The following is a 24,360-nucleotide window of genomic DNA, read 5'->3' as shown; positions in this document are numbered from 1 at the left end:
AGGAACTTCTGAAGGCAATTTAATAGACATGGTCCTATTAGGAGAAACATAAAGAGGACTAACAGGGGTCCTGTGAGGGGGAGGAGCCCAGGCCACACTTGACTGAACATTCCCCATGGAGACTGTTGGCTGTTGCTGTCTCCTCTTTTCTAGCTGTTCTTGTCCTTCATTGCTCCCAGGAATAACTGTGTTTTGGCTTAACTGGTTTTGGTAGGTGTTTAAGATCAAGCTGGTCAAAATTGACTTTGTTTCTATCTATTGTTAAGAGTCAGCCGAGTTCCCATAGGGGGTGCTCATGGGGGAACCTGAGAGCAGCTTCTTAGTTCTGCTAGTGCCATTTGCGCTAGGATGGGTCCAGGTCTTGCTTGACCATTTGGCTTCCCTTGGAAGCATCAGGGATGTCTCCCTTTTCCGATGACCCTCCTCTTCACAGCAAATGCACTGATTGGCTATTCATTTTCCAGTGGTCTCATTAATCTCCCTGATCAGGAGGTTATGTGGCCCAGAGTTGCAAAGCTCTTTAGAGAAGTTCCCTGGATTTCAGACTGACTCAGAGGGCAAGAGCCAAATATTGGCTTTCTTGGCCATTTTAATTTAAGTTTAAGTCTTGATCGTAAACATCCAGCAAAGTCAGTTTCACCTTAAATTAAGAGTACTGGGCTTTAGCTGAAGTCTGGCCTACTTTGGAGTCATTCTGACATGTAGTAAGATGGAAGGCAGAGCCTTATCTCAGGTAAGCCAGGGCTCTTCATAAATCTTAGGTAAAGTGTTCTAGTATTGAAGCTGATCTTTGTTTTTAAATATCATTTTATAAAGTTTACATATATTGTTGTTCGAGGTCACATGAATACTAGCTAACACAATATGATATTACATTTAAATTGTACCCAGTTTATAAAACTTTATATTAATCTTATTGATAACAGGAACAGTTACAAACATTAAATGATATAAATAAATCTCCAATATGTTATTTTTATAAGCCTAAAATTACCATGCAACCTTTTGGAGAAGACCAGCTTGATATAATGCTTTTTTTTTTTTTTAAAGCTTCTATCTTAAAGACTTATATACCTGGAAAATATGAACACATTTAATATACAAAGAAGAGTAATAGTACAACAATTACATTGATGTTTTTATATTAATCAAGTTTAGCTCTTAAAGAAATAACATATTACAATATTGCAAAATAACAGTTGTTGTTTAACCATAGTTGTTTAATCCTTAATTCCTTCAAGATTACTTGCTCAGAAAACTTACATATATAACCAACATACACAGACCTTCTTTATCACTTACTTAAACCTATATAGCCAATGTACATAGACCTTCTTTATCACTTGCTTAAACCCTCTTATTTACTTAATAGACTCTCTTATCCAGAAACACCTTTTCCTTCTATTAAATCCATACCTAGAACCTTCTAATTTCTCTTTCCCATCTGTTAACTCCTTCTTTATTCACACTTTGAACCAATCCTTGTAAATTTCTGAATTTAGGTAAATTATTCCATTTTAATAAGAGATATTTTGTTATTTGCAGTACACAATTAATCACATCTGTTTACCATTTCATGAAAACATGAACAATGTTTAAGTATATAGAATTATACTGTTGTAGGGACGGACAAGGCAAGGCACCTAAGATAGCAGTGAAGATAGGGAAACAGTTATATTTGGCTGCAGCCAGATTCAGAGGGCACAGCTTCTGCTGTTATCAATTAATCCCCTGAACCCCGAGTTTAGGTAGTTTCAGAATTTTGCACCCAGCATGTAAAGGGAGGGGCTCAGAAGTTCACAGTCTGCAGAAGTTCACAAAAAGCAGTTTTTTTTGTTTTTTTGTTGTTTTCTCTGTTCTGGGCAAGTTAACCCTTCAAGGACACCTGGGAAGGGGAGAACTTTTTTTTTTTCCTTTTCTTTCCTCCCCCTGCCAGATGTTACCATGGAGCCCAGTTGGTAACTTCCTTATCCTCAAAATGTAGTCATTACTGTTCAGCCCAGCTCAAGGCCAAAGGCCTTGTTTACATATTTTGTGAAAAACTAGTAAGGGGGTGTCCAGCACCTGGAGTGCTGATTTTTCCAGCCAGTGGTCAAGTAAAACAGGGCAACATGAAAAGTGGAAGTTTATCTACAATGAACTCTTTTATAGAGATTCTTTTGCTGACAGTCCTAAAATCAGCCATGGTGAAGATTCTGGAGAAGGTCAGTTAAGACTTTTCTGTGGGCCTGGTAGGGAGGGGGAGGACGGCAAGGTGGGGCTGAGAGCATCTAGGGTGGATCTGAGAATGAGGAAGGAGATGTAAAAGAATAATGGGAAAAGGGTTTGGGATTTTCCTAGCAAGGAAACTTGAGCAGTAGAACAGGTAGAACAGAGGGCAAGACAGGAGTGAATATCCCCAAAAGCCTATAAGGAACTTTAATTCTTAGTAACCTGTTTTCAGTGATGACAAAGCAACTTTAAAGGCCATTTTCACCAGATCTTGAATAGGGGTCTGAGGGCTCTCCTCAGCTCATTTGAGCTTTTGGTTAGCTGGTAAGAGGACCTGGTGGGACCTGGTGTGGGTGCTAACAGTAGAAGAGAGGAGTGAGTGGGTGGAGGGATTCCTTCAGTAACTGCTACCTCAGCAAGGGGGCAACAGTCTGAGGAAGGGCGGTGGTGTACGTTTTTGATCTAGTGATTGGAGGGGAGAAAGCAGGTTACTGAGGTGGGAGTGACGGCGGAGAGTCTGGGGCAGATGGCTGAGGGTGAGGACTTATTCAAGCCAGGCGATAGGATGGAGGTTTATTAGCAGGGTCAAAAGTAGTGGATGAGTCCAGAGCAGGAGAAAGTTGGGGATCATGGTTGGGGGAGTTGGTTTGCAAGCTGGAAGAATTTGTAGAGGGTTGCAAGAGGTGCAGAGAGCAGGATTGGATTAGAGCAAGAAGAAAGTGATCTTTACCCATTTTTTCAAATACTCACAGTAATTGTAGAGATCCCTCAGAATGGAGGGATCCAGGGACCCAAAAGGGGGCCATCTGCTTTGGTTGTCTAAGGGATAAGTGGGTCAGGCCTGGGTGCTATATTTGATCAATTTTTTGGGTTTGATGTCTGGTGTCAAGGAGAGGATTTTGAGGTTATTCAAGAGGCATTGTAGGTGAGAGTCGACCGGCAGAGAGGACACACTACCCATGTCTCAAACGTAGTATAAGGAGGAGGGAAGAGGACGCAAACGTAGTATAAGGGAGAGGGAAGGAGACGCAAAGATAGTATAAGAGAGAAGGGGGAAACTGATTTATTGGCAAAAGGGGCATCCCTGCTAGAGCCAAAAATCAGGAGTGCCTTAGTGGCAGGTTCGAGCTGCAGAGACTGGTCATCACCGAATCCTGACAGTCGAAGCTCTCGTCCTGGACGGAGCCGGAGCCGTGGGAGACCTTGGCCAAGGCTTTTCGGGACCCCTCCTGGAGAGGCCGGATACTCCCAGGGCCGGAAAGAAGGGAAAGAGAGACAGGGGAAGAGGGAGGAAGGGGAGGGTAAGGTTCTCTCTGGCGGCCAAGTCTTGAAGGTGAGGACTAGGACTTTATGAACCACCGAGACCATGAAGGTCTGGGTGGGGTGTGATGTTCAGTTCTCTGTTATGTGTCCCCGGAGGTTACAGAGTCCTTTGAGGGAGACCTACAAAGCCTATGCTGGGAAACTACCAGCTGGGAAGGGGATAATTTTGAACCCAGGAGTCTATTCTGCCCTAGGAAGGAGTCCCTGAGGGCCACCGTAGCCTTGAAGGCTGTGGTGGGTTGTTTTCCTCCCCACAGGTGGGCAGAGAGGTTTGCCAGACGATCAACAGTCAAATCCTCCAGACACCACCATTGGGTTTAGGACTCCAGGAAGGGGAAACTCACCAATCGAAGGTCGGTGGTGGATGTAGTTCTGGCGATCGAGAAAATGGGTTCAGGTTGACCGGTGAGTGGCACTTCCAAAGGAAGAGGGACCCAAAAGTGGGTTTTAACCCTCTCCCGGGTTTTCGGCACCAATGAAAGTGACCACAACACTCAGAGCAACCAAAAGATCTTTATTGCAGCAGTGAACAGAGGAGAAGAGAGAGAGAGAGAGAGAGAGGCCCGGCAGGAGGGAGTTTTTATAGCCCAAATCTAATGAGGTCTCCGGGTCTGCAAGCTGCCTTGTTGGCACAAGGGGGGTTACATGTTCGGCCTTGAGCAGGGGGTTGAGTGTTCAGCCTTGAGCGGGGGCTTGGGCGTTTGGGCTTGAAGCAATCAGATGATAAAGAGCCAGACAGAGGGTTTGAGAGGCCAGGTCACCCTGCAGCTAACTTTATTTGGCCTGCCCTGCAGACAGCTTACTCAGCCTGTGCTGCACCTAACAGCTCCGACCACCGGGGAGGCTTGGTGGGGGCACAGCAGGCTGTACCACTTTGTTACCTGAATTCGGCATCTGATTGCTCACAAATGTTGTAAAAGCGCAAGGAAGAAAATAACTCATCACGTCTCCACCATCAGTGATCATCTAACATCTTGGCAGACGAACTTCCCGTCTTTTACGTTTTAAGAGAAATCATATTTTCTAAAGGTAACATATTAATCTTATTAAATACTGTCACATAGCAAACAGCGCAAAGGTGAAAAGAACCACCCGAATCCCAGAAGTTACTCCCTTCCACAGGAGGTGGAGGACATTCCAGGGTCTGTCCCAAGGCCTGAGGGTCCAAGCCTGGTGCTGCCCACTCTTTGGCCACGTGGACAGTCATTAACTCCTGGCATCCACGGGCGCAGCAGTCACCGGCCGCACACCCCAGAAGATGTACAGGACGGCGCTGGGCTGCCGTCTGACCCCCAAACCCCACGGGCCGAGGCCAGCTGGGTCGGTGCGCATGCGCGCCCGCCAGCGGCGGCCGGAAGTCACGGCACCGGCCCAGGAGGCCACGCGCGGCGAGCGCGGAGGGGCGGGGCCGGGCCGCATTTCCCAGGCGCCTCCGCGCGCTGGGGCCCGTGGGCGCGGGAAGGCCCGTGGGAAGCCGGCCGCCGGGTGCGGTGCCCCGCGGTGAGGGGTGAGCCCACGGGTAGAGAGCCCCGCACCGGGCGGCAGGGCAGCCGCGGGCGGCGAGCCCCGAGGGCAGGCGGCTGGCCTCGCACAGTGCCGGTCACTCGCGTTGAGAGGGGAAACACGTGTGCGAAGTGGCGCCCGAGCGGCCGCAGGGCGCAGGAGTGTGCAGCCTCCCCCTCCCCCCCGGGGAGCACCCGTGGGACACCGCGACGTGACCGGGCCACCCCAGGGTGAAGCGGCACCCGGTTCTCCCAGCCCGCGGGGGCAAGCCGATGACGTGTCACCCGCACCCCACTGTGGGGTCCCCTCCTGCCGTGGAGGGGGACCCCTCATTGACCTCTGATGTGCGCGTGGGACTTGGCAGGGCCCGGGGTGGATCCCAGTTCCAGGACCCACGGGGGGGGGGGTCCTTACAGCTCCGGCGCCTCTTGTGTAAACACACAGGAGCGTCCTTCAAAATAAACTGCACCCAGTAGAAATGGGAAAGAAGCCACCATGGAACTGTAAGTGGTCCGAAGTCACCAATGTCAGCTGGGACCACTGTAGGGACCGTTGACAACGGCCCGGTGGGGCGCGGTGGGCGCGTGATCCCAGCCACGTGGGAGGCCGAGTCCCGCCTGGGCGATGGGAGAGGCCTGGGATGCAGCTCCTGTGGCCTACATTGGCTCAGGACCCGGCTCTCCACAACACCCACCACACACTGGGGATGAACCCGGGGTGCTTCCCACTGAGCTACACCCCCAGTCATTTCTATTTTTATTTTGAGACGCGGCTCGGTAAGTAGATCAGGCTGGCCCCTAATTTAGGATTGCCTTTCCTCAGCCTCTGGAGCTGCTGAGATGACATCACTGCACCTAGTGATGTCCTTCACTTTAAAAGAATTATTTTAGATTAATGAAGGTCCGCTTATACTTCAGGAGATATATAGTAAAAGCATGAATTAGCCACCAATGTGTGTGTGTGTGAGTGTATGTGTGTGTGTGTGTTCCCCAAATTGGAGGGAAATGTTCAAGTTAACTGGAATTACAAAGGAGGTATCTTTCAGCTAACTTACTGACAAAGATGAAAATATAATACCCAGGGGCTATGGAATTTACACTCGAGTACTAGGCAGACTTTCTCCTGCTTCTTTGTAACAAGAAAAAACTGGCACACACTTTCAAACTCTGATCTGGAAGTAGCTGTGAATCTTAACTGGATCCATTTAGCCCAGGAAATAAAGACATGGGGGTGTAGCCCACAGAAATGGTGGATGTAAGCCAATCCCCACAAACCAACCAACCAACCAACAAACTAAAAGCCATGTAAAATGGTAGGTAGTAAGGTTGTTTTGCTAAGTGATGTTATTTAAATGATCTTTCTACTGGTGGATAATCTGGTGAGAAATGGCATATTTTCAGTCTTAAATGATTTCCATACAGATATATAATCACCCAAGAAAAGTTTCATTTGCATAGTGGAAACAAATACTTTAAGTACACGATCCTTAATAAAGGACAAATTAATGTCATCTGTGTCTGGAAATGATATTCTCAGAAGACAGACCCTCCTCTGGGATCCTCCAGCCCAATGTGCCTGAACTCAACGTAATCCTGGGGAAAATCAGACACTCAGCGGGAACCTATCTCAAAAAACAAAAAGAAGTGGAATGGGCTCAGTGGAAGGGAACCCCTGAGTTCAGCCTCAGTAAAACACACACACACACACACACACACACACACACACGAGTATATTCTTCAAAGATACCAGTGTCTTAAAGAAAGACTAGGAAGGTGGGAGACTGGGGCCCGCAATCCAGGCGATGGAGGGGGACGCAGCTCAGTGGTGACAAAGAGCAGGAGAGGGGGGCAAAAGAAAGGCACAAGAAAGCTCAAGGGAATTTTAAGATCAAAGAATATTAAAGAAACAGGACAACGGAGTGTTTCACACAACTCTGGGCTGGCCCCTCTGCTGGAAGTAAGCTCTCTCCAAAGTGTACCTGGCACACAGTGGGTTAAAGGAAACATGGTGAGTGGGCCAGGGGCCTGGCTCTAGGACCGGATTTAGTCAAAAGAGGTGTGTTTTAGAAAAGGGTGGAGGGGCCGGGCTGATGAATACCCAGGATTCCCGCCAGACCTGATCAGAGCCCTCCTCCATCCTCCCTGGGCCCAGCTCTTCAAACTGTAAGTTTCCTCAGACGGTGGAGTTTGCTTGTTGGGTTGGTGGGATGTCAGATCTTGTGGTGAGGGGGGTTTCTTATTTCTTTTTTTTTTTTTAACATATTTATTTATTTATTTAGTTAGTTAGTTATTGGCAGACACAACATCTTTGTTGGTATGTGGTGCTGAGGATCGAACCCGGGCCGCACGCATGCCAGACGAGCGCGCTACCACTTGAGCCACATCCCCATGGGGGGGGGGGGGTGTTTCTTAAGTTGTGGATCAGGACGCCTTAGTTGGGAGGCTGAGGCAGGAGGATCTCAATTTGAGGGCAGCTTTGGCCGGCCACACACACAAGAGCCTGTGGTGGTGAAACAATCACCTGCAACATTGTCACCTAACAAGGAGCTGTGGTCATCAGCAGAACTCTCTGACATATCAGAAACCAAGCCCCAGCCAGGAGTTGGGTGTGGCAGAAGCAGGAAGTGCTGAAGGGAGGCTTTGAACTCTGGCAGTTGGATTGTATGACATCTGGTCTTCATACATCTTTTCTCCTGCTTCTTTGAAACAAGAAAACATACTAAAGATGCTGAGAATGCAGGATAAACAAGATCATGATCAGCTTTTAAGTTAGAACCTCATAAAGTGTGAGTTTTCTCTAGCAATCAAACATTGCCAGAGGAGCTAGTGAGGCAGGGTTCTGAGAAAATCTCTCAGTGCTGCTCCCGGGGTTGTAATCTCCTCTGTGTGATCAGGGAGGGGCATTCAGAAACGCCTTCAGAGATGACCCCGTGGAGACCACCGGCCTCCTCCCCTGGGCTTGGCACACAGGCCCCAGGGCTCCAGAGAGCGCCGCACCCTGTGCTTCCTCCTCAGAGGATCATTATCATTTGTTTTTTTTTTTTTTTTTTGAGAGAATTTTAATATTTATTTTTTGGTTTTCGGCGGACACAACATCTTCGTTTGTATGTGGTGCTGAGGATCGAACCCGGGCCGCATGCCTGCCAGGCGAGCGCGCTACCGCTTGAGCCACATCCCCAGCCCCTGATGATTATTTTTGATTCATTACTCTATTTATTTATTACTGTTCTCTCTTTGATTTCAGAGACCCATGCCCACCACCCCTTTTTAAAATTTTTTCCAGAGAGGATTTTTTGAAACTTTCTGAAACTGCTTTCTGTTTGGGGATCCATGTCCCCTTCCAGGTGCTTCTGTGCTCCTCCTCCTTCCTCCACCGCCTCTCTCTCCCTCTCTCCCCCTCCATCTCTCCCCCTCTTTCCCTCTCTCCCTCCCTCCTTCCCTCTCTCTCCCTCCCTCCTTCTCTCCTCTCCCCCACCCCATCGTCTCCATCCCTCTCTCCCTCCTTCTCTCCTCTCCCCCACCCCATCGTCTCCATCCCTCTCTCTCCCTCCCTCCTTCTCTCCTCTCCCCCACCCCATCGTCTCCATCCCTCTCTCTCCATTCTAGTGGTCACCCAGCACCTCACCTCGCCTCCTCGTTCTTTCCTGTCCCTCAGGTTGACCCTGCGGGCTCCATGCCCACCAGTTACTTCCCTCCCTGATTTCCCAGCAGTGTCCTAGTTTCCTTCCCTTCACACGTTGACCCTTCTGCAACCTCAGGAAAAGCTGGTAGACGCAGGTCAAGTGATGGACATGTGGTATTTGCAACCCTTGCTGCAGCGGACTTGCGGGCAGTGAGGCACTAAGTCTCTCTCTTTGTGGGTGCTAGAACATTGAGGGGCTAAGAGCGAAGACCGCATTGCGGTAAAGAGAAATGTTGGCTCACAGAGTGAGTGGTCAGGTTGAGGAGGACTCAAATGATTGAAGGGACAGGCTACATTTATGCCCTGGGAAACTACACGTCTGTGATTTTTTTGTTTTGGGGTTTTCTTTTGTTTGTTTTGGTACTGGGGATTGAACTCAGGGGCACTCAAACACGGAGCCAAACGTCCCCAGCCCCATTTTGCATTTTATCTGGAGACAGGATCTCACTGAGCAGCTCAGCGCCTGGCCCTTGCTGAGGCTGGCTTATACATCTGCATTTTATGGATGGAAAATTCAGAGACCTGTGAGCAGCTTCACCAAATTGGCTACATTAAGCCAGTTGCACAGGTGTGAAAACACCCGAGGCCAGTCCCAGCCCCACACAGGGAGGTCTGATCCTGGACGCCCACTCGGGGCACACTGCTCCCTCTGCCACCTCCCAGGCACTCCATGGCTTCAGATCCTGGCACTGCTGAGGGCTGCGGGACCCCAGAGGCAGCTTCAGGCGTGAGAGGTGAACCCCTTTCTCTTCGTGCCCTCTTCTGTGGTTGCGGCTGTTGCTCAGGCTGCTTTGCACCGGGCTCAACAGATGCTCCCGCCTCACCCTGCCAAGGAGCTGTGCCCATGCTGCGGCTCCCACGTCTCCTGAAGTGCATCCCACTATGTTTTCCACTCCCCGGCTTTGTGGTTGGGCAGCTGACAGGCAGATGCTGCGTGTGGGCATAGGCTGTGCATCTGGTTGATGGGTGAATGCACTGTAGAAGGGAATGATTTCCCCAGTCAAGGTGGTGCATCTGTCCATCGCTACGTGTGCACCTCTTGTGGGTGTGTGTGAGAGCACGTAATATCTACTCAGACTCAGACTTCAAGGTGCAATGTGTCATCATCAATAGGCGTGACCGTGCTGCACCTTGGAGATCCAGAACTTGTTCACCTTAGAAATGAGCATGGGTCCCCTTTTGCCACCGCCCCATCTCCCTCACCCCCAATCCTGGACCTACCACTCCACTCTCTGCTCCTGCCAGTTTGGTTCTACCCGTCCATGAGATGACTCGGTGCTTTCACCCTCTATCTGACTTGCTTCTCTTCCACAGCATCCTCTGAAGTTGTCCTTTTGTTCATAAGTGGCAGGGCTCCTTCTATGTGAAGGCCCCATAATATTCACAACAACCTGGATTTCCTTATCGATTCGTCTGTTGATGGACAGTTAGGCCATCTCCTATCTTGGGGATTGTAGAAAATAGAGTACAAGCTGGGCGCAGGGTCCATGCCTGTCAGTTCAGTAACTTGGGAGGCTGAGGTGAGAGGATTGCAAATTTGAGGCCAGTCTTGAAAGTTTAGTGGGACTCTGTCTCAAAAAAAAAATGGGCTTTGACTAGCTCCCTGGTAGTCTCCCCTGTGATAAAAATCTCTGTAGCTGAAGAAAGAAAAAGAAACAAAGGGTGGGGAGGGAAGAGAAAAAAAGGATCAGTGGAGTAGGGCGTGCACCTGTCTGTTGGGGGTTCAGACTGGGGACCCTTCTGGGATGGCCATGTCTGTCTGCAGCCCACCACAGCACCAGGGTCCCTTCTCTCCAGGTCCTCATCAACACTGAGTATCTCTTTTTTTAATTAATTGATTTGTTCTAATGAGGCATAGATGACAGCAGAATGCATTTTGATTCGTTGTACACAAGTGCAGCAGGACTTTTCATTTCTCTGGTGGTACACAACGGAGCGTCCCACCACATGTGCAGTCCGACGTGTACCTGGGTGATGATGTCATCTCATTCCACCACCTTTCCTGCCCCAGGTCCCCTCCCATCCCGCCATTCCCTGTGCCCAAAGTTTCTCCGTTTTTCCCACGCCTCCCCCACATGGATCAGCATCCACTTATCAGAGAACATTTGGCCTTTGTTTTTTGGGGATTGACTTTACAAAGCTTAGCATGATACTCTCCAACTCCATCCACTTACCTGCAAATGCCATCATGTTATTCTTTTTATTGCTGAGTAACATTCCACTGTGTCTAGATACCACAGTCTCTTTATCCATTCATCCACTGAAGGGCACTAGGTGGGCTCCACAGTTTAGCTGTTGTGAACTGTGCTGCTATAAACATTGATGTGGCTGTGTCCCTGAAGTGTGCCGACTTTAAGTCCTTTGGGTATAGACCGAGGAGAGGGACAGCTGGGTCAAATGGTGTTCCATTCCCAGTTTTGCAACCACTCGGGAAAGCAGTATGGAGGTTCCTCGGAAGACACTGAGCATCTCTTGACTTCTCCATACAGGCTGTCAGAGCAGCTGTGGTGACGTCTCACTGTGGGTCTGGTTTGCTCCTCCCTGCGGACTACGGTGTCCTTGAGCCCCTCTGTCTCATCTTCTGCCTTCTCCTTCCTTTGCACCTTCGTGTGCCCTCCACCACATCCACATGTGTCCCCCTGCCGCTTGCTGAGTGGCCCTCTGTGCCCCCAGGAGGCCAGTCCTCAGACCTGCTGTGTGAGTGACTCTGGGCACGTCAGACCCTCCACTCTCAGGTCCGTCAGGAGGTGATGTACCTTCCGCACCAGCACAAAGGTCCATTTTAACCACGTCTTCATAAGGCACTAAAAATGGCCAAAGGAGGGCAAATGTGTTCCAGAGGCTGGCATGGCTTCAGAACGTCAGCAGCTCCTCAAAAGCGACTTTCACTTGGGACTTGAGACCGATAGCAAATGGTTATTCCATAGGGTCTTACACCAAGCGTCATGGCTAGAACATGGTGGTTAAAATGTAGGTGTGTGCTTTTTGTCCTTTAGGGTACAGTGTTTCATTTATAAAGAAAGGATGCTTCCTCCAAAGACAAACAAAAATTTGGAGCAAGAGGACGGGGACAAGGAAGTGGAGAGGAACCGTCATTGACTCGCTGGAAGGAGAAAAGGAAATGAAGCTGGCAGTCACTTCCAGCCCCGGAGAGTGCGTGGGTTTCTCAGCTGAGCAATGACATTGCCAGTGTCCTCACTGGATGCAGGACGTGACCTTGTTATTCATTGGCAAATCATCCTACATAGGGGTTGAACAATCGAAAGCATTTCTGGACATTTTTCATCAAAATAGATTTCAAAATCCCATGGAACTGGAGAGTGATTGGTCTGTCCGGTAGCTGACAAAATCCTGTTTTACAGCCTCAAGCCACTTTGTGGGTCCTTTCATACCCAAAGCAGAAGTGAACCCTTCCTTCTCAGAAGACGCCCTGGCTAATGTCAAAACCACCGACTCTTGGTAGGAAAGGGTTACTAGAATGTGAAGGTAAGAAGAGGATGAAGAGGAGCGAGGACACCCTGGGAGAAGATGACCTGGTACCCAGCAAGAAATGCCGGGCCCAGCCCTGGAAGTATGCAGGAAGCAACGGGGAGCGACCCGTGCGCTTAGACGACGACGAAGGAAAAGAAAGAAACTCGGAGGACGCTGGGCCTTCAGCCGGGACCAGCCCCACCCCAGGGCCTGACCTGCGCGTGGCGGCGCCTCCAACCCAGACGCCCTCCGACAGAACAAGTCTGGGGTCTCCACCGGAGTCGGACGGGGACAACCCGGGGTGGCAGGAAGCCCAGGCCGCCCGCGACAAGGTGGCCGAGCCGAGGTGGGCGTGGCGTGGCCTCCCCAACCTGGGGAACACCTGCTACATGAACGCCGTGCTGCAGGCGCTGCTGGCCATCCCGTCCTTCGTCGAGGGCTTGCTCCTGCAGGGCGTCTCCTGGGGGACAGCGCCCTCGGGGGCTCTCCTCACGCCCCTGAGCTGGCTGCTGGTTTTGAAAGATTTCTGCAAGGTGGAGACCAAGCAGGGGCTGCTCCTGAGCCTCAAAAGGGCCATCTCGGCGTATGCGGAGCCCTTTCAGGGGAGCCAGCAGAACGACGCGCATGAATTTCTAGGCCAGTGTTTACAGCAGCTCAAAGGCGAGTTTGAGGATCTAAAGGCCACCTGCAGCGCTAGCGGGGAGGCTGGGGGGGACCCAGCCCCTGAGCTGTGCGCCGGCAGCCCTGCCACCCAAGCATCCCACTGCCCTGTTAGTGCGAATTTTGAGTTTGAGATGCAGATCTCCATCACGTGCCAAGCGTGTGGCTGGGTGGTCCTCAAGACAGAGCCCAGCAACCACCTGTCCCTGGACCTGCACCGCGGGACCGAACCGCCGCCTCTGTCCGTGCAGACCGCGCTGGACCTCTGCTTTGCGGCCGAGGAGCTGCAGTCCAGGTGTGAGCGGTGCCGGCACAGGCTGCCCCGGGTGCTCATTGTCCACCTCAAACGCTACAGCTTCGACGACGCCTGGCTGCCGGTGAAGAATGACCAGCGGGTCCTCGTCTCCCGTCCTTGGTTCTGTCGTCTCAGTGCAGCGCAGACACCAAGCCGCCCCTCCCCGTGGTCAGAAGGGCGCCTGCGGGGGACGCCAACGACCTGCAGGCCGTCTCTCAAGAGTCGCTTTCTGCGGTCACCAGCCTGTCCTCGCCATCCGAGACGCAGAGCTCCGCATCCCGTGGGCCCCGAGGAGTCCAGAGCACACGTGGAGGAGCAGGCAGGACCCAGCGGCAGGGAGGCCTGGAGTCCCAGCAGACCGACCCCGGACGCAGGGCGCCTGAGCGGGGACAGGCCACCGCAGACTCCGCGGCGGCCGAGGAAGGCCGCCCCCTGCCTCATGAGGACAGAGGGGAGCCAGTCAGCACCCCCCGCTCAGTGCTTGCAGAGGTGCCTGGGAACGCAGAACCTCAGAACAGTGAGAAAACCAACTCCGGGGGCGTCCAGGGATGTCCAGAGAAGGACACGAGTGGACCCACAGAAGCCAGACCTCCGGAAGCCGACCAGGACGACTGTGGTGCGTCGGGTTCTGACAGGGGTCCTGAACACCAGGACCCTATCCCCGAGGCCCGGGCACCAGACGCTGAGGGGTCGGGAGGTCCTCCTCCGGCTTACAGGCTGGTCAGCGTGGTCAGCCATGTCGGGAGCTCCCACGACTCGGGCCACTACATCAGCGACGTGTTCGACTTTCAACAGCAGGCGTGGTTCCTGCACAATGACCTGAAGGTGTCGCAGATCCCAGAGGCCCTGGTGTGGGAGGCCAGGAAGCGCACGGGGTACCTACTGTTTTACATGCACAATGAGATTTTTGAGGCATCCTTGGAAATGACAGCGGGTTCCCAGAAACTTAGCGACTCAGAGGAGACCCCTTGGGACAACTTGTGACGTAAGCCAACTTGCCTGTGGCCTGCTCAGTCCCACTTCCTCTCAGGAGGTAGAACACTGAGCTGGGCCAGAGTGTAGGAGCACATGACTCAAAGTGAAGTTTTATTCTGAGGACAGAAACCTGGATCTCATAACTCGGGAGAGATGCACCCTTCTCTCCTACAAGGTCAGAAATGGTGCTGCTTGAGTTTTGCTTTTTTGTTGTGATTGTTTTGGGTACTGAGAATGGAATCCTGGGCACCTAAACTCTGAGCCCGATCCCCAGCACTTTTTATTTTTTATTTAGAGACTGTCTTGCTAAGTTGCTGAGGCTGGCTTTGAACTTGCTATCCTCCTGCCTCAACCTCCCAGGTCACTGAGATTACAGATGTTGTGCCACGGCACCCATGGCTTCTCACGTTTTAATGGGATGGTGTGAAAAGATCCTTCCTGAACCAGCAACCTAGTAGCAGCAAGGGACTGATCAGAAATACAGAATCTGAAGTAAGGCACAGGGCACATGACTGTCATCCCAGTGACTAGGGAGGCTGAGGCAGGAGGATCAGAGGTTCAAGGCCAGCCTCAGCAACTCAGCAAGACACTGTCTCAAAATAAAAATAAAAATCAGTGGGGATGTATCTCAGTGGTAAAACACACCTGGGTTCAATCCCCGGTACCAGGAGAAGAAGAAATGCAAACTTTGAGATCCCCGTCTAGAATGGCTGATTCAGAATGGGAAATGAGCCCAGCATTCGGAGAGGCGGTGCCCTAAAAGTTCGAGAAGCGCTCTTCAGTGTGGGGAGCATCGCCCTCGTTTTGCCATTGTATATATGTATCGCTCACGTTGTGAAAAGGATTTTCATTGTATTTTTCGGTTTCTTAAGTTTATTCATATCATTCTTTTGTAAACTTATTAAAATAAAAACCCAGCAGATGAGTGCACCATTGGCTGAGTTGTCCATGAGCCTTGGCTCATCACTAGTGAACTTTGCTCAGCAGCCAGCGACCGCATCCTCCTGGGAGCTGTGGGCACGTTGGGGTGGTGTGGGAGGCGGGCAGAGTGTTGAAGGATATGGGATGTTTTCAGAAGTTCTTTCTCTGTAGTTTGATTCAGACTTTTGTTATCTCACTATATTATGGAACCAAATATACCTTTTTTCCATCTCATTTTGATGTGATGTAACGTTTTAAAAGTATTTTTATCTACTCATTGGGCTTATTCTGTCAACACAGGGTCAGGGATTCCTTGGCCCAGGGTTCCAGTTCCCTGGAGTGTGACGACTGTTCTTGCAGCTGCCCCTGTGCGTGTGGAGAGTACCCCTGCTGCTCGGCTGTCTTCCCAGGAACACTGGGAAACAGCAGCTGGAGTCCGCCCTGGGGGCGCGCACGCCACAGCCCACCTTTGAAACAGGCCGCTCAGCCCAGAGACCCTGAGTGGACCTGGCTGGGGGGACCAGAAGAGCCCCGAGCAGAGACTGTAGGACCAGACCAGCCAGGGGGGGCAGGAAGGGAAAGCGCTCAGGGACACATGAACATATGTGTGAGGCTTTTTTAAAATATGAGTTTTAACATTTAAGAGGAAAATAAGAAAATTATTTTTTAAAAGGAAACAGAGATCTACCATGATTCCACTCGTGATATTTTGGTGTATTTTCTTATAAGACTCACACAATGAAATAAATTTGTTCATATACTGTATATACAGGAATTGGTGAATTACATCAATAATTAAAATTAAAATAAGCACAACTCATCAGCCGCGTGTGTCTGTGTGCAGCTGGCCTGCCTTGCCCCTACCCGCTCCGAGTGCGTTTGGCCTTGCGGAGCCTCACCTAAGGCAGGGGTACTGAGAGCCGCAGCCTGACCCCAGGTGCTCGACCAGGTCCTCTGACACAGCAGTGCCCCAGGGACACTCAGAGCCCGGCGCACCCTCCCCTGTTAGTTCATTCCAACTGATCAGGTCACAGAGAGGTTAGAGAAAGGGCTTCGAGGGCAGCACCTGAGAATGCACTGACCACTCGATTCAACCTGACCTTTTTACACAGCCTGACTGGGTTCCACCCCGGTCCTCCAGGTCCCCACCTCGTCCCTCCACCTCCGACACTCTGCCTGTGCTTCTCCCCCTGCTGCAGCACGGGCACCTGGGGAGCCGCGGGCACACTTGGCGGGGCTCCGGGCAGGTGGTGGTGCCCAGCGGTAGCACTGGAGGCCGGCACCCATGGACAGCCCCTGCCCCCTCACAGCATGCCACACCATCCCCTGTGACTAGGGAGGTGCCGGTCGAGGCAGTGGACATGCTCGTAGGATCCACAGCCTACATGCCACCTGGGGTCAAGGAATGCAGGGTGGCCACGGAGAGTCCATGGTGCCACTTGTGAGGTGTGGGGTCTGGACTCGACCCACACAGGCCCACCCAGCAGTGGCCCAGCCAGACGACCCTGGTCCAGGAGCTCAGGGACCGGAGGGGTGGGGACACCTCCACCATCCAGCCCAGGGGTGGGGACACTCCCATTCTAACCCATCCCTGCTCACGTGACCCAAATGTCGCCCAAAGGGAAGGGGGCTGCCTGTCCCATGTGGCCTGTCCGCAGGCTGGAGTCCTGACCACCGACAGCTCAGAATGTGGTGGGGCCTTCCCAGTCAGAGGTCATGGCCATGAGCGCGGTCCCCGATCCAGCACCACCTTGTAAGAGGGACTCTGGACAGACACTGCCCAGGGAAGACTGCCTCAGTCTGGCTGGGCACACAGTCACGAGCCACCACACAGCTTGTAGATTCAAACAGCAACTCTTTATTCCCGAACTCACACCAGCCGTCTACAATCACGTTCTGGGGAAATCCACATTCTCTGCCCAAATCCACCTCCACTGGGCTTCTATCTCCAAAATATATTGTCTGAATCCCGTGAGAACTCAAGGGGAACTCAGGCAGCAGGATACGCCCTATTCCCAGCAGGAATAATCTTAAACCTTAAACCTGGAACCTAAACTGGGAACGCCCTAAACACGATTATCTTAAAACCGGGAACACCCTAATCTGCCTTGGTCCTTGAGCAAGGTCACGTACATTCAATGTCACTGCAACATGTCAGCAACATGGGGTACGCTGGCAAGGAAATTGTCATACCTACTTGGCTAATGGCTCCCAGCAGAAGACGAGGGATGGACGGGAGGAGGACCCTAAACACAGGTCAGCGGAGGAGGATGGACAATCCACAAGCCGGGGAGAGCGGCTGGAGGGGTCCCACCCACGGTGGTCACTTCACAGCGACCCCACACAGTTGTAGGCCTCCTGAGGCCAGAAGGTACACAGTGACCCACACCTGGATTGAGAGGATCCCCTGGGGCCTCCTGTCCCCGCAGAGCACGGGGACGGTGCCATGGAAGGAAGGATCAAGAAAAGCAGGGCTCAGTCCTCGGAGCCAAGGAGAGCCCCCACCCAGCAGAAGTCACTCCGTCCGTCCGCAGACACTGGCCAACAGCAAGGAGGCGGGACGGGCGGAGCTGTGACCACCATGGCCCTCTCAGGTGCTGTCTCCCTCTGTGCCTTCTGCTGGTGACACTCACACCGTCCTAACCCCTCTCCCTTGCTGTGATGGATATGGTGCTGTTTCTTGGTATTTAGTGGCAGGGCCACAGAAGGGACAATCCTCAGGCTGGGGACGTACCTCAGCGCTGCTGTGCTTGCCTGAGGTGTTGGCTGCCACCCGCACCCTGGAGGAAGGAAGGAGGAATTCAGAGCAGCTCCTTGGGGAAGAGGGTGGGCGGTCCATCTGCACGGGGACGGCCTCCTTGCTCAGGCAGAAGGTGCTCTTGTCCCCGCTGACGGGGGCATCTGCGGAGAGCGCGGTGAGATGAGCCCACCAAGGCCCCTTTATCTGCCTTTTAGTTCACCTCCCTGAGTCACGCAGACCGCTTAGGTCTCAGTCCTCAAAGTGCTCCTTCCTGGCCACCTTGCACCCCAGGGGTCCCCATGTGGCCTTGGCTCTGCTAAGTAGGCATGTGTGGGAGACCTGAGCAGAAACCCAGGGACCCTCCTGTAAGTCACGGCGTGGGGTCAGGCTCCTCGCCTCAGGAATCGGGGGGAGTCCATGGACACAAGGGGGAGAGCAAAGGGACAGGGTTTAACAGAAAGAAAGCGGGGCTCCCCAGAGAGGGGCCCAGGGGTGGCTGCTGTGCCAGGGTTTGTGTGGGACGCAGGCTGCGGTCACCAGCCCCCGGTGTCCCCAAGCTCTCCTGTGCTCTTTGGGCCAACAGCCACCGTGCACACCCACTTCTCTGGTGGGGTCTGGGCACCAGGCAGTGGGTGTCTCACGGTCAGTTCTTCCCTCTCTGGTCTCACACGAGTCGGCCTGGCCGCGATGAGCCTGGCTTGTGCCCAGTTTCTCAGCCCTGAGCCCGGAGGAGCCCAGGTTTCCTGTCTGCCCCCTTTCACCCTTTCTCCTGCCTGTGACAGGGTGGGTGCCAGGAAATGGGAAGCTCAGGGCTCTCCTCCTGCCAACCTGGTGAGATGAGTGCCAAGGAGGTGGGGAGGGGGGAGACCCAGTTAGACCACGTCCTGCCTCCTCCTCTCCCAACTTCTGTGCTTCTAAGGGGCAACGGAATCACCTCGGCTTCTAAATTTCTTTCATTCACTTAACAGAAGAGCTCCAGAGGACACGTAGGAGCCTGGGAATCTTTGACACGACCATCTGGTTACATTCTGTGGTGATTATCCTCCATCAGTGAAAGTGCCTCGGTTCCAAAGGCACGCAGACTGCTGGCCATCAGTCACAAGAACACATTCCACAAAGGGTTGGCACATTCTGTTTATTACTGTGCATTTGGTATTTACAAGGCTTGTTACACACGAGGTCCTCAATAAAATGCTGGCTAAGTGGCAGGTGTGGTGGTTCACCCCGTGTAATCAGGGGCTCCTGAGGCTGAGACAGGAGTATGGAAAGTTTAAAGCCAGCCTCAGCCACTTAGTGAGACCCAATTTCAAAATAAAAAATGAAAAGTTCTGGGGGGGGGGGGGCTGCAGCTGTCGCTCAGTGGTAGAGCACTCGCCTTGCACAGGTGAGGTCCTGGGTTTGAGCCTCAGAACCACACACAAACCAGTAAGTAAAATAAAGGTTAAATTCTTTAAAAAAACAAAAAAGGCTGGGGATGTGGCTCAGTGGTTAAGTGCCCCTGGGTTAAATCCCCAGGACCAAACACCAAACCAAAACCAAAACGACCGCAAAATAAACAAACGAAAAACAACTAACAGGGGCTGGGGTTGGGGCTCAGCGGCACAGCGCTTGCCTCCTACGGGTGAGGTGCTGGGTCCGATCCCCAGCAGCACATACAAATAAGGAAATAAACAAAGGTCCATCAGCAACTAAAAAAAGAAAGACAACTAAACGAAGTCTGCTGACTGCATTAATCAGATCAGTTTCCAAGGAGAAGCCAACGTCCCCATTGCCCTCTGCGAGGCCGTCAAACTGCGGGCCCCTTGGGGCTTGGGCCGCCCTGGTCACTGGCGGGCTCCTCTCCGGGGTGCACCCTCCTCTGGTGCTTCACCAGGTAGGACCTGTCGGCGAAGGCCCTCCCGCACCGGGGGCACACGTGCGGCTTCTGCCCGGTGTGCGTCTTCCCGTGCAGGCGGAGGCCCAGCTGGCGGCTGAAGGCCTTCCCGCACTCGGCGCAGCGGTGCGCCTTCTCCCCGAAGTGCGTCAGCCGGTGGCTGCGCAGGTTGGACTTCTGCAGGAAGGCCCTCCCGCAGCGGTCGCACGCGTGCGCCTTCTGCCCGGTGTGCACGCCGCGGTGCTGCAGCAGGTTCTTCCTCTGCTTGAAGGTGCGGCCGCACTCCTCGCACGCGAAGGCGCGCTCGCCCGCGTGGATGCGCTCGTGGTCCACGACGTTGGACTTCTGGGCGAAGGCCCTCCCGCACACGGTGCACCTGTAGGGCTTCTCCCCGGTGTGCGTCCTGCGGTGTCGCAGCAGGTCCGACCTGAACACGAAGGCCTTGGCGCAGTCGGCGCAGCGGTGCGGCCTCTGGCCCGCGTGCACCCGCTGGTGCTGCGCCAGGGCCGACTTGAACTTGAAGGCCTTGCCGCACGCGCCGCACCCGTAGGCCCTCTCGGCGCTGTGGGTCTTCTCGTGGTTGATGCGGGCCGACTGCCAGGCGAAGGCCTTGCCGCAGACCCTGCAGCTGTAGGGCTTCTGCTGGGCGTGCGTCGCCTGGTGCTGGACGAGGTTGGGCTTCTGCTTGTAGGTCTTGCCGCACTGGGCGCACCGGTGGCGCTTCTCCCCGGCGGCCGGCGCGGGCTGGCGCGGGCGCAGACGCTGGCCGCAGGCCGACTCTCCACAGGCGTCGCAGTCAAAGGGCTTCTCCACAGCCTGGAACGGTTCGTGGCCCCTTAACTTCCCAGCCCTATGACCTTCAGGGGAGCCATTCCGTGCGCCGTCTTCCCGGTCCACACCGCGTTTCCGAGGCCGACCGCGCCGGGCCGGGCCGCGCTGGGGGAGCCGGCGACTCGGGGGAGCCTCCCCCGCGCTGGGCAGCGCCCTCTCCTGGTGCCGCGAGCCTCGCGGCCGGCCCCGGGTCAGCGCTGCCCTGTCGCTGCGCACAGCTTCTCGCCGGAGAGCCCTCGGCGTGGTCCGTGGCCGCCGAACCTGCCCCGGGACCTGGCAGGCTTCTCCTAAAAGGGAATACAAAGAGAAGTTCCTTGGAGCCTTCCTCTCCGCGCCTGGGGTGAAACGCCGATCCTTGTGGCCCCGCTGGCGTCCACCGACGGTCGGGGGCAGGGCCCACTCTGCCTCTGGGGACCCCGAGGCAGGAGAGAAACGCCCTGCGGTCAGCGCCGCGGGTCCCATCCTCGGCCACAAAGAGGGGAGGGTGGGGTGCAGCTCAGAACAGCCCCGGTCAGTCCTCCGTGCTGCCAAACAGTGTTCAACCAAACCCGAGGGCCAGGGGCTGGGGCGCAGGTCCAGCGTCAGCAGCCAGCTCGGCCTCCCGCCCCGCCCGCCTCTGGCTGCCGGTCTGCACCACGCTCGCCGACAGTGAACTTCGGAGCTTACACATCGCTGTTTTTGAATAATTCTGCACTGTTGAATCGGCTTGTTCACCTGGGTCTTTAATAGGTCCGAATATGAAGGAAAACCCGATAGGGAGTCTGCGAAGAGAACTAGAACTGGAGAAATCGGGGCGGGAAACACAAGCACAGAGACGAATGCCCCTGAAAAAATGGGAGTGCATCCTGAGAAACTCCAATAAAGCCTGTAAGTCCACACCACATCCGTCTAATGCCAGGGACCTGGAATGAACACACCCTGGTGCAGGGGTCCCGAGCCCGGAGACTTGGTGGGGCAAGCGCCCAGCTCAGCCTCTGAGGCCGCTGGTCCATCTCGAAGGACACAACACACAACGGAGTCACAGCAGCCAGAGGAGAGCCCCGGGACACGGGGAATGGAGCTGTGGAGGTGACAAGTTCTCCATTCGCCGCCAGAGGGCGCCGCCGCACAACCAGCCGGCGGGCGGCCACCCGTCACCTACCGGCCCTGCGCCGGTGGCCACCTGTCACTTACCCGCGCCGCTGCTCTGCGCCCCGGCCTCCTCCGCTGACCACGGCCCCTGGCCTCTTTCGAGCCTCAGGATCACGTCGGGCTTGACGGTCTCCTCTCCTCCTGGAGAGAAGAGCACAGGACTTAGGCTTGCTTTTGCATGTGAAAACGTGAGGGTGTGTGTGACTCTGTGTGTGTGTGTGTGTGTGAGTTTGTACAAGAGTGTAAGTGTGAGGGTAAGTGTTGTGTGATGATGTGTGAATCTGCGTTTGTGTGTATGAATTGTGAGTGTTGTGTGATTACGAGTGTAGTTTGTGCATGAGTGTGAATATGTGAATATTATGTGACTTGTGCAAACTCATACACACAGAGTCACACACACACACAGTCACACAGTTTGTGTGTATGAATTGTGAGTGTTGTGTGATTACGACTGTAGTTTCTGCAAGAGTGTGAATATGTGAGTATTGTGTGACTATGAATTTCTGTGTGTTTGTGTGTATGAGTTGTGTTATATGATCATGAGTGAGTCTGTTATGAGTTTTGTAAGTTTTGTGCAATTGTGAGCTTGTGTGAGTGTGAGAGTATTGTGTTATATGAGTGTGTTAGTGTTGTGATTATGAATGTGAATTTGTGTGTTAGTGTTGTGATTATTTGAGCTTGTGAATGACTTGTGTATGTTGTGTGATTATGAAAGTAGTTTGTGAGTGTTGTGTGAATGAGTGGGAGCTTGTGTGAGTGTGAGCCTTGTGTGGTTATCAGTTTGTGTGTGTTGTGATTATGAATGTGAGTTTGTGAGTGACTTTTGTGTGTGTTGTGTGATCACGAGTGTGCTTGTGGGTATGACGTCTGTGTGTGTTGAGTGATCACGAGTGTGTGGGTATGACGTCTGTGTGTGTTGAGTGATCACGAGTGTGTTTGTGGGTATGACGTCTGTGTGTGTTGAGTGATCACGAGTGTGTTTGTGGGTATGAGTCTGTGTGTGTTGTGTGATCACGAGTGTGTTTGTGGGTATGACGTCTGTGTGTGTTGAGTGATCACGAGTGTGTTTGTGGGTATGACGTCTGTGTGTGTTGAGTGATCACGAGTGTGTTTGTGGGTATGACGTCTGTGTGTGTTGACTGATCACGAGTGTGTTTGTGGGTATGACGTCTGTGTGTGTTGAGTGATCACGAGTGTGCTTGTGGGTATGACGTCTGTGTGTGTTGAGTGATCACGAGTGTGTTTGTGGGTATGACGTCTGTGTGTGTTGAGTGATCACGAGTGTGCTTGTGGGTATGACGTCTGTGTGTGTTGAGTGATCACGAGTGTGTTTGTGGGTATGAGTCTGTGTGTGTTGAGTGATCACGAGTGTTTGTGGGTATGAGTCTGTGTGTGTTGAGTGATCACGAGTGTGTTTGTGGGTATGACGTCTGCGTGTGTTGAGTGATCACGAGTGTGCTTGTGGGTATGACGTCTGTGTGTGTTGAGTGATCACGAGTGTGTTTGTGGGTATGACGTCTGCGTGTGTTGTGTGATCACGAGTGTGTTTGTGGGTATGAGTCTGCGTGTGTTGAGTGATCACGAGTGTGTTTGTGGGTATGACGTCTGTGTGTGTTGTGTGATCACGAGTGTGTTTGTGGGTATGAGTCTGCGTGTGTTGAGTGATCACGAGTGTGTTTGTGGGTATGAGTCTGCGTGTGTTGAGTGATCACGAGTGTGTTTGTGGGTATGAGTCTGCGTGTGTTGAGTGATCACGAGTGTGTTTGTGGGTAGGAGTCTGTGTGTGTTGAGTGATCACGAGTGTGTTTGTGGGTAGGAGTCTGTGTGTGTTGTGTGATCACGAGTGTGTTTGTGGGTATGAGTCTGTGTGTGTTGTGTGATCACGAGTGTGTTTGTGGGTATGAGTCTGTGTGTGTTGAGTGATCACGAGTGTGTTTGTGGGTATGAGTCTGTGTGTGTTGAGTGATCACGAGTGTTTGTGGGTAGGAGTCTGTGTGTGTTGTGTGATCACGAGTGTGTTTGTGGGTAGGAGTCTGTGTGTGTTGTGTGATCACGAGTGTGTTTGTGGGTAGGAGTCTGTGTGTGTTGTGTGATCACGAGTGTGTTTGTGGGTATGAGTCTGTGTGTGTTGTGTGATCACGAGTGTGTTTGTGGGTATGAGTCTGTGTGTGTTGTGTGATCACGAGTGTGTTTGTGGGTAGGAGTCTGTGTGTGTTGAGTGATCACGAGTGTGTTTGTGGGTAGGAGTCTGTGTGTGTTGAGTGATCACGAGTGTGTTTGTGGGTATGAGTCTGTGTGTGTTGAGTGAGGTGTGTGAGTTCCTATCTGCCCACTCACCCAGGGAGACCAGGTTGCGGTAGTTCTCCAGCGTCACCTCCTGGTACAGACGTCTCTGTTCAGGCCTCAGCGCCTGCCACTCGTCCCGGGTGAAGTTCACAGCGATGTCCTCGAAGGTCAGCCCTCCTGGTGGCAGATTCCCCTTCTGCATAAGGACACTGTGGGGCCTTGAGGCCTGGAACCCAGGACACAGAAGTCTGTCTCCATCAGGCCGGTGCGGGGCTGTGAGCCCGGAGAAGCCATCAGACCAGGAGGCCAGGTCTGCCCGCCCTCTGCCGCCTGCCCTTCCCGGCAGCTCTGGGCCCCTCCCCGTGCACCCTGCCACCTCCCGCTCCTCTTCCTGTTCTAGTCAGCATGTCATGCCCCTGCCTCGTTGCAAAGCCGGTCCTTCAGCGTGGCCCGGGGAAG

At 53.1% G+C, this 24,360-nt stretch overlaps 2 protein-coding genes across 2 annotated transcripts; one reads left to right on the top strand and one right to left on the bottom strand.

Moving 5' to 3' along the window:
- The first annotated feature begins 4,864 nt into the window (after positions 1–4,864).
- On the top strand, positions 4,865–14,128 carry LOC124084142 (ubiquitin carboxyl-terminal hydrolase 29-like). Its single transcript, XM_046431120.1, is given in 4 exon segments — positions 4,865–5,034; positions 11,758–12,054; positions 12,182–13,251; positions 13,254–14,128. Coding segments are annotated over 4 exon segments (2,412 nt in total).
- A 5,297-nt stretch (positions 14,129–19,425) lies between these two features.
- LOC124084141 (zinc finger imprinted 3-like) lies at positions 19,426–24,205 on the bottom strand. Its single transcript, XM_046431119.2, has 4 exons — positions 23,953–24,205; positions 21,658–21,756; positions 21,033–21,204; positions 19,426–20,947 (listed from the first exon to the last, which is right to left on the bottom strand). The coding sequence occupies exons 1-4, from the start codon at positions 24,101–24,103 to the stop codon at positions 19,567–19,569; spliced, it is 1,803 nt and encodes a 600-aa protein (XP_046287075.1). The 5' UTR covers positions 24,104–24,205; the 3' UTR covers positions 19,426–19,566.
- Positions 24,206–24,360: the final 155 nt, after the last annotated feature.

This window comes from Marmota monax, unplaced genomic scaffold, assembly GCF_021218885.2.
Source record: "Marmota monax isolate L192 unplaced genomic scaffold, Marmota_monax_Labrador192_F-V1.1 WCK01_AAM20220418_F8-fsc00215, whole genome shotgun sequence".
In the NCBI taxonomy this organism is placed as follows: domain Eukaryota; kingdom Metazoa; phylum Chordata; class Mammalia; order Rodentia; family Sciuridae; genus Marmota; species Marmota monax.
Note: the sequence above shows the minus strand (reverse complement) of the source record. Positions and strands in the feature narration are given on the sequence as shown.

What these genes read in the sequence shown, in the direction of transcription:
- LOC124084141 (XM_046431119.2), bottom strand. Translation starts at nt 24,103, where the DNA reads ATGCAGAAGGGGAATCTGCCACCAGGAGGGCTGACCTTCGAGGACATC. An exon ending in GGCGCAGAGCAGCGGCGCGG is followed by an intron (nt 21,205 to 21,657) that starts GTAAGTGACAGG and finishes GACCTATTAAAG; the next exon opens with ACCCAGGTGAACAAGCCGAT. An exon ending in CCCCAGCCCCTGGCCCTCGG is followed by an intron (nt 20,948 to 21,032) that starts GTTTGGTTGAAC and finishes TTTGTGGCCGAG; the next exon opens with GATGGGACCCGCGGCGCTGA.